The sequence below is a fragment of the Cajanus cajan genome, chromosome 5 (assembly GCF_000230855.2).
Source record: "Cajanus cajan strain Asha chromosome 5, NIPB_CcT2T_4, whole genome shotgun sequence".
In the NCBI taxonomy this organism is placed as follows: Eukaryota; Viridiplantae; Streptophyta; class Magnoliopsida; order Fabales; family Fabaceae; genus Cajanus; species Cajanus cajan.
The window spans coordinates 2,604,288-2,614,191 of record NC_138521.1 but is presented as its reverse complement, the minus strand read 5'-3'; the positions used below and the strand labels follow the sequence as shown (position 1 = coordinate 2,614,191).

General features: G+C 30.3%; 1 protein-coding gene across 1 annotated transcript; it reads left to right on the top strand.

Annotated features, from left to right (window-relative positions):
• The first annotated feature begins 5,127 nt into the window (after nucleotides 1-5,127).
• On the top strand, nucleotides 5,128-8,880 carry LOC109807541 (auxin-induced protein 22A). The gene is made up of 3 exons (XM_020370083.3): nucleotides 5,128-5,597; nucleotides 6,575-6,668; nucleotides 8,447-8,880. The coding sequence occupies exons 1-3, from the start codon at nucleotides 5,252-5,254 to the stop codon at nucleotides 8,559-8,561; spliced, it is 555 nt and encodes a 184-aa protein (XP_020225672.2). The 5' UTR covers nucleotides 5,128-5,251; the 3' UTR covers nucleotides 8,562-8,880.
• Nucleotides 8,881-9,904: the final 1,024 nt, after the last annotated feature.

Here is a 9,904-nt window from a genome sequence, read left to right as displayed (position 1 = left end):
AATTCGTATAGAGGAGTCATAATATTATGCATTTGAGTCGATAACAAATTAACCATGTCATGATTACTATGGTCCATTTGTTGTCGAAGAGCCATCATGGCTTGATTACTAATACTCGTAGGTACATAGCTGCCTTGTCGAATCAAAGAACCCTCCTAACTTGTTCCTATATGCTGATACGGGTCTTGCATAACAAAACCCATGCCATTCGGCCCAGGATTATATCCCTGTGGGGATACATGCATTTGTGAATTGGGTCCTATTAACGCTATTGGCATTTCGATATGCGCAGGTTGGGTATTTCGCCAATTCTGTGGCATACCCCAGGGATATTCCCTAGTGACATTCGCTAGTTCTTGAGTAACATTTGTTTGCCTAGCTGTGTTTTCGAGTAACACAGGGGATGAAGACGTTGCCCCCCTGGTCACATTAGTCACATTATCAGGATTAGAATTTGCTTGTTCTACATCTACGTGATTATTATTGTTAGTACATGTTTCTCTATTAGACGTAGACATTGTTCTTCCGCTCCTTAATCTCATGCAACTCACACACCTAAAACTAGTCCAATTATGTTCTGATCCTTTCCTTAAACAAGTCCCACCGGGCGTGCCAATTTGTTTACGGTGGAATTAGTTTTATAAGTTCTTTATATTTAGACTAGCACGAGATTCGTTTCAATTTAGGTATTAAAATTTTTACGAAGAGTAAGAGACGGAGTAGAAAGACTAACAATTACCTGTTTCCAGATATTCGTCAATAATCAACAAGTAATAATGTTCATGCATATAAACTCGCAAATAAACTGAATGCACAATACAAATACTTGCAATACAAATCATGTTCACATTACTTTAAAGAGTTACAATTTCACGTGTAAAAGCTATCTGAATAAGTGATTAAAAGGAGAAAAGACAACTAAACTACTCCTAATCCTAAAAAAAATAATAAACGTGGCCAAGAAGTAGTCATACCCAAAAACGATCTTGTGCACGAAAGCCATATGTGTGTAGGCAGAGAGTGCTTCAGAAGTTAATTCAAGTATGAGTTTTTCCGACCCCTGTGAAGGTACGTAGCTTCTGTATTTATAGAGCCAATCAAGAACGGTTAATTTCATGCATGTACGCCACTAGGGGATAACCGCTATCCACTATGCTTGTTACGTGACTCTAAATTGTAACTTCCCATAACCGTTCGCCTCACGCTTCAACTTTACTCGATTCGACCCTTAATAACCACCTTAGTGTGCCTTAACTGTTAAGATCCCTTCAATAACAACTCTACAATTTCGAGTTACTATTACATTCCCGAGTTGCTATCGAGACCGCGTTCTAGCTTAACCCCTTAATGAACAACAGATAAATTTTCGAGCACTCCTTTGTTCAATTTAATTAATTCTATTCGAACACATTCACATGTGAACAAATAAGGCTCTCAATTTAATCTTGGTAGGTGTTTGACCTTTATCTTTTGTTTCGAGTAGTTTTTACACCCTTTTTCGAGTCACATGATTTTCGAGTAAGCCTAACAGAGTCTGAGATAATTAAGACTGATCGAGAGTGTTCATGAGATTCCTCATTCTACTAATCTGTCCTTGGTCAAAACTAATTTCGAGGGGTTTGAGCTTTCGAAATTCAAGTCACTGTATTTAGACTTTCTTTCAATAATTATAAAGTATTTTTTAATAAAATCATAAAATAATAATGTATCTAATTATTTGTATCGTATCATCTCATTTATTTAATAAATATATTCATAAATGAGAAAAATAACTGTCCTAATCTTTTAAGATAAAAATCATTTGAAATAAATTAGAATATTAAATTATAAGTATTTAAAAATATATAGTTCATCATTTATTTCATAATACATGGTTCCAAAATGACATAGTTTCATATTGAAATTAAGTGATTAACTATACATTTATTATCGTTTTATATTTATAGAAACTAAAGTGAATCTGGTGAAAAGTTAGAATAATATACATAAAATTTTAAATTTAAATTTTGATGTCATTAATCTAATTTATAATTTATAGAAACCAATATCAGCCTAATATTGAAAAGTTAAAATAATATACATAGAGTTCTAAATTCAAATCTTGGTGTTAATATAATTATGATAGATAAAAAATATTAATCAAAATATCTTAAGTTTAAATATTAACCTTATGAAATAAATTATATTTAAATAAAAATATTTATTTTGTATATGTTCATGGTCTTCGACAAAAATTAATTACTCTTTTTTTTTTACGGTTCATACCAATACTATAATTTAATTCTACAATTATTTTTTTCCAAATTCATATAATTAATAACTTGTCATCTTTTAACTTAATTCTTCAGATTTCAGTTAACTTTTAGCCAGTTTAACTAAACGCACTTGTATTTCTAAAACCTACGCAACTCCAACAATGATCAGTATCTGTCTAGAAATTCACGAAGAAAAAAATACTGAAATTGCCATGTGAACTTGCCGAAAGGGGAAGCTATATAATTTCCCAATTCCCATTGTTATTAGATGATGCAAATCATTTACTATTAAGTTGGTTGGGATTAGAGGTATTTTTTCTTCCGGAAGTGGGTCTTCCTTTATGATTATCAATACTTTCTCTATTTTTTTTTTATAATTATTTTGTCAATATTTATTGTTTTTTTTATTGTTATTTTTCTAAAATTAATGATTTATTAATTTTTTTTAATTTTTATTATTGATAATTAATATATGTTTACTGAATAATATGTCAATTCATTTTTTAATATACCTATTTCTTCTCCATAACGACATTGTTTCCTTCATGAGTTTTGAAAACTAATAAATAATTTATCTCTGTTCTTGAAACAATGAACCTTCTTCCATCAGCTGTACCATTAAATTGAAATTAAATAAGATCCATATCCACTTGCACTCATGCAGGTATTATGTCATGTGGGCGTATTGGTATTTGTATATGCTTGATTTATTGCTTGTATTTGGGGAAACATCAATCATGTAACAACATCCATAAATTATTAGCCTTGAAATTAAAATTAAGTCTAATTAAGCTTTTTGGCAATTCAAGGAATATATCGATTGTTGCAATCCAAAATACAAGATAGATTTGTCTTCAATGGAATTAATTTAAGTCATAATGGAGCCGTTAGCAACCTTTTATTCATCAATTTAAAATAACCTGTACTACTTTAAAGTGAAATGATCGTATTTATTATAATTCTTCTTGTTATATAAAAAGTGGCAGTGGAATCCATAATTGCGCATATATATTCCCCAATCGGTTCAATCGTAAAGTTTATAATACGTTCTGATCACTAAAGATCCTTAGTTTTTGTTCGAAACCATTATTAGGGATATCAGCTTCAAATTTTAAGAAAGAACATAATATTTGGGTGATTAAAGTTTCCAAATGTATACTTCGAGATATCTTCTTTTATACTTTTCTGTCTACAACTTATACTACATGGAATCCTAATTCTTATACTACGTCTTCCCAAATGGTTGGCAAATATATTACAAGCTATTTGACTGTATGATGATTTGAATAACATTAATAATATATTGGGAATTTTATTTTGCTATATATGCATCATTTTGATTTCATCCATCCATCTTATTAAAATATCAAACAACATATTCTCTAAAAAAAAATTATACTTCTTGTACTTATAACAAGATATTCTCACTACTTTAATTGTCAAGAGTGTCAAAAAGTTGCATGATCCCTTCGACTATTAAGAGTATCCAAGGAATATTTTAAGAATCTCAGTTATGTAATTCTATAGAATTGTATTAATTTACATGATTCATTCGACTATTGAAAATGTCGAAATGATAGATTAAAGATGTCGAAATGATAGATTAAAGATTTTGGTCATACGATCTCTTCAGCTATATATTGATGATGTTAAAATTTTTTGATCTTAATAATTTTTGATAGTCAAATGACCTATCCGATATACTTCTTTTAATTAAAACTTGTTTTTATCATTTGTAAAATCTTGGCCATGTTTTTCACTTCACTTATATGCGTTAGAAAAGTGTTTTATGTACCGCATGTTAAAAAATTACTTGATGAACTATTGAAATGAAGATGAATATCGTCGTGGCTTTACGCGTTTATAACTAACTTTGTTGAGGCCCCAATCCAAGTGTTTCTGATCCTTGAGATTCTCTAGTTTGACTTGTATGATTTTCTGTGATCCTTCACATTCCACAGACAATAAGTTTTTTCCCATCAAATCATATTTAATCATCTCAAATTTCTCTGAATTTTTTTTATTCCTGTTAAATATATATTATGAATTTTAATTTGTTGCATGAATACATCTGCAGGAATTGCCTCGGGTCCTACCTAGCTTGGCCATTTCAGTCCCTTGGTCCTTTTGCATCATCATCAATATGCATGACACGATGCTCACAAATCACATGCATTGTGACATAGAATTGGTCATACATATATATGTTTCGTAACAAATGTGACTATATCAAATTAATTTCTTCTTTACTATTCACTGAAAACACATCATATTTATATATCTTAGCTAGTATTGGTAATTCCTGCCGACAAAAGAAAATAGAATTAATTTACCTAACTTTGTAATATTGAATTCATTCATTGTGTGGGAACATGTATACAAACACACGAAAATGATATTTGATATTCTTCTTGCCAAATTACATGGAATAGGTAGATATGATTTATAGATCATAAAAGAAGAGGAAATTAATAAATTAACCTATAAGCAAGTGATATTAACAAAGATGGGATGGGATGGTAAATTTACATAATAATGCAGCTTCTTGCATGTAACCCTCTCCCAACATATAATTAATTGCATAGAGCTCCCTGAATCAAGCGAATCACATGACATGTTCCTAGTCATCTAATCAAACGGCTATGATCAAATGAAATCTCTAAAGAAACACTCACAAGACATCATGAGTCGTAGGATGTGTCCCATATCCAAGTTATTATTATGGTGCCGGTGGTTTTGCGAAGGGGACAAAGTTGTCCCCACAATTGTTTCTCATGTGACCGACCACTTCGCCTTATTTGACCTGTCATTGCTCCCACTAAGTCCTTTTTTCTTTCACTTTCTATATATAACACTATAACACCAAGCCCTTTCTTCATATATCATATATCCCTCACTACTACATCAAATACTCTAAGCCAAAAGAGAAACCACTATTTTTCCACAAAAACAAAAAGAAAAAAAAAGTTTTTGAGTTTGATCATATACACACCCTTATGGAGAAAGAAGGTCTTGGACTTGAAATCACGGAGCTAAGGTTGGGTCTACCCGAGAGTGTGGTGAACAAGAATGAGAAGAAGAGGGTGTTCTCGGAAATTGAGGGTGTCGGAGACGAAAATAGCTCCTCCGGCGACCGGAAAATGGAGAAGAAGAATGAAGTGGTGGGGTGGCCTCCGGTGTGCTCATACCGGAAGAAGAACAGCATCAACGAAGCTTCGAAAATGTACGTGAAGGTTAGCATGGACGGTGCTCCATTTTTGCGTAAAATCGACCTTGCTATGCATAAGGGTTACTCCGATTTAGCCTTCGCTTTGGAAAAGCTCTTTGGTTGCTATGGAATGGGTTAGTTAATTACTTCTATACATTTTACTTCTTCTCAATATTCCTCGTACCTTTACATGCTAATAAACATGCAAAAATATGTAACTTCATCGTTTCTAAACCATAAGAATATACAATATTATTATGATAATTCGTATATGCAAAATAACACATTGAATTATATGCTGTGCTTAAAATATGCTTGCCCTAAATAAGAGAAGATGAATCAAATCGCAAAACTACTAAGATGGATCTAGTGAAAGAGATATATTGTGTATCAAATTTTAAGTTCTAACAGCCAAGACCAATCGTACACTAATTCTAATAGTAACCCTACCTCCCAAACAAACTTTTAATATTCCATCATGAAAAAGTATCGAACAGGCTTCCACTGTAATAAACTTTTTCAGCATAAAAAAGTCTTACTATTAAACTAATAAACTTTAATTTGAATATAGTTCCAATCCAACATAATATCCTTTGCGTTTCTTTGTTGATCTTTTTGTAATTACAATTTAAGAACAACACGTGTTTGATAGGTTTTAATTATCATAATTTGGCTACATATGCTCTTCGTGAACTTAATTAGCAGAATCTGGAATTAGATGATGCTAATTATATTGTGAGTTAAGCGAAATTGAAAGGTGAATATTATGTTGTACAACATAAGGATTATGAAGAATCTTTAATTTTAATAATTGTCCTAGAAAGAATAGCAGGAGTAAAATAATTTGGAAAAGAGAGACAGAAGGACAAAGTGGGAGACCAAGTAGTATATATAATTATTAGACATTCTGCTTATTATGTGATGGCGTGCAACTAGTGTATACATAAAGTTGAACTTCTCTTTTCATGACAAAGAATTAAATTTAAGGTATGTGCAATTAAATAAATAGCCATGATTAACACTCGATTAGAATAGGTTGAATGGAACAAAAGGAAAAAAAAATAATAATGAGTAGCGGAAATAATATTTATTTAGCGGAATGTGTTTGCAGTGGAAGCGTTGAAGAATGCGGACAACTCTGAACAAGTTCCCATTTATGAGGACAAAGATGGTGACTGGATGCTGGTTGGAGATGTCCCATGGGAGTAAGTACTTTTCGCCATTCCCACCTGCTATTTTTATTATTATTTTTTTTTTTTGCAGAGAATAATAATTTGTCGTCTATGCTGTGATTGAATTTATATATTGATTATGATATTGAATATGATAAGATCAGATCTTTTAATTAGTTGAATGTCTATGTAATTTCACTAAATACATTTTTTAATTAAACTTAGTTAGATTTATTAAGTTAAAGGACACATAACAAATAACTAGCTCATGTTTAGATCAACAGGACTTATTCAAAGTGAAAGGCTCATTAAGAAAATAAAAAAAGATACGAATTTTAATAAAATAACAAAGTTCAGGTTATTATAATTTATAAAACACATAGATGCACTATTAAAATATCATATTGTTAAAAGTTAATTATTCTATTTTTTTTTTATCAACAATTATTATTTATTTATTGCAAGTGTTACTTTAAAGGAGTCCAATCTAGCTAAAAAAATATATATTCTATGTATGTGTGGTGTGGTTAGAAAAAAAAATAGTCATTATATTTTTGGTTGAATATTCAAGTATATCTCAGTAAATATATATATATATTTACTAACCGTTCAATGGTAAACCTGTCTTCATTGATATGAATTTTGTCCAACACAAATTGAATTGATAGTATAAACATTATGAATTTGTACAAACATTATGTTACAATATTAGTAAATTAATTGTTGGTATAATCCGTTTTGTTAGCCAGTAATAAAACACATTTATACTAATATTAACAATTTAATTTCTATTAAAAAAATCTACACTAGCTAGCTAGTGAAACAATAAAATTGTTATTAGAAAATGAGGAAAAAAAATTGTAAGGTCTTCAAGCTATATTGATCAGAGAGTAGATAACAATACATTGTATGGACCATCTGTTATTATTTTCCCCCCTTCTTTTGGGCTGAAGCATCTATAAATGTTTTCTGAGACAATAATCGTACGTGTATTATACGAGTCAAGTAAACCATGAAATACTTTTATGTACTGTTATAGAGTCAGCTTTCTGCGTTTGCTGAGTCAAGAAGCCACCTAACAGTTTCTACTGCACATCATCATTCCATGTTTAAAAACTATGTAATACGCATATTTCGTTTACTATATCAAGAGTGCATGCGTGGTTTACAAATTAATCCAATCGATCTAAACTTTATGTATTTAAATGACATAAAACGAAGTTAATTATCCAAAGTTTGAAATACGAATAAGTTTCCCAATATCATCTAAGGTGTTTTATTAAATTCAAAACTTCATAATTAACGAGAATTTTCTAATTTTCGGTGAGACCTTTAGAAAAGTTAATGTAGGAAAGTGAAAATCGACAATTTTTTTATGTGATACCGACAATATATGTTGGACCCCATATAGCCGACATGCGTGAATCCCTCCTTATAATGTTCAGCATCAAATTAGGAACCAAGTGACCTACCCTGAAAAGGCCGAAGCCATTATTGTTATTGGATACATCAAAATAAAGAGGGGGGAAAAAAGCTTCTTAGTTGGCAACATTTCCAAGAATGATCGAATGCCTCATGAAATATATGACTTTTCCTTAAAAAAATAAACTAGTAATTGAAGATTCTGATTTTAGTAGGTGTTTGGTTGCATGTTTACGAAGGATGAATACAAAAGTTAGTAGCTACTTGAAGTAACGAGATTCTATGAACATGTGCTTAGCTATATTTTTATCTAAAGCTTTTATAATATATATAACCTTTTATTTTATGATGTAAACTTATATATGTGCTTAATCATGTTGCTTTAACAGAATGTTTATCGAATCATGCAAGAGGCTGAGGATTATGAAGAGATCAGATGCAAAGGGCTTCGGTCTTCAACCAAAAGGATCTTTAAAGGGATTCATAGAGAGCGTGGCAAAGTGAAAGATATGACACGATAGGCTTCTAATTAATGTTGTGCACGTTTTGAAGATAATCAATCCAAATTAATTTATGCTGTTGTTGGTTTTTCTTTTATATATATATTTGAGCTAAATCATGCCTTTTTAGTTTGATATATGAATCGGACTTCTGTTTATGTTAAGTTTTACTGAAGGACATACAGGACCCTATATAATTAATAGGGAAAACCCATCATTTTAGATCAATGCTTTGCCATATTTGTTTATTTGCTGTTCATTGCAGTACAACTTATTGTATTAGTATATTTTTGGTTACTGATTCCAATTTGTTAATTACTTCACCTAAACTCGTTATTCTTTCCCTTTTCATTGTTTACATAGTTAGTATAGTAAACCGCCATAGGTATTTACGTAAAATAAATAAATGATTAAATACTATGAGAAGCGACTTTTGAAAATTGATAGTTTTCATGATGGACTTTGATGACTTTGTATTGGAGTATAATTGTGTTATTGAAGGATCATTGAGGACTATTATAATTTTGTGTTGTTAAATGACCATTAGTAATGGTTTTGATTGAAAGTGGAAGATTTTTGGTAATGTAGTCCTAAGTTGAAGGACAAATTTATCATGGATCCTTTAATTAAATTTCTTAATTGATGTAAAAAAAATTATCCATTTGAATTTTCAGAAAGTGAATTTGATTTTAATTCAATTCTATAAAATTTGCTTATAAATAAAATGGCATTTATCCCCCACTTATATATTCTTTGGATGTCTTATTTCTAGTGAATGTTATACTTAAATTTTTCCTCAATGCACTCTCTCATATTTAACACTATTGAATGTAATTTGTGAATAAATAGTGGGTAACTTTTTTTTTATGATCTAGAAAATGTGATATTTAAATTTTTCTCAATACACTCTCTCATATCCCTCATGATTATTTTGGCTTGGTATATGTATAAATGATGATGAGTGACCTTTTTACGTATGCTCTGTCTCTACCAGAATGCTAAAAATCACGTAACTGCTTTATTTGTCTTGATGCCTGCTTTTTCATTTAAAGGTCATGTATAAAACCCCCCCTAATTAACATAGTTTCACCAAATATGAGATCAACATATTTTAGCTGTCTAGCTATTTTAATAACTTTTTTCATCAAATATATTAAAACTGATAATCAGATATTAATTTATTTCAAAAACATAAAAATCACTAAATTGAATTTTGTTCCCGTTAATAAAGTTATCTTATCATATGACCAGAAATCGAACATATAACAACATATTTGAAGAACATAATTATCCAATAACTAGTTTTTTAATAACTTTTATGTTAAAAGAAATTAAAGATTCCAAAAG

Coding starts and splice junctions, on each gene's coding strand:
- LOC109807541 (XM_020370083.3), top strand. CDS start 5,252: ATGGAGAAAGAAGGTCTTGGACTTGAAATCACGGAGCTAAGGTTGGGT. Junction 5,598..6,574: donor CTTTGGTTGCTATGGAATGG/GTTAGTTAATTA, acceptor ATGTGTTTGCAG/TGGAAGCGTTGAAGAATGCG. Junction 6,669..8,446: donor GTTGGAGATGTCCCATGGGA/GTAAGTACTTTT, acceptor TTGCTTTAACAG/AATGTTTATCGAATCATGCA.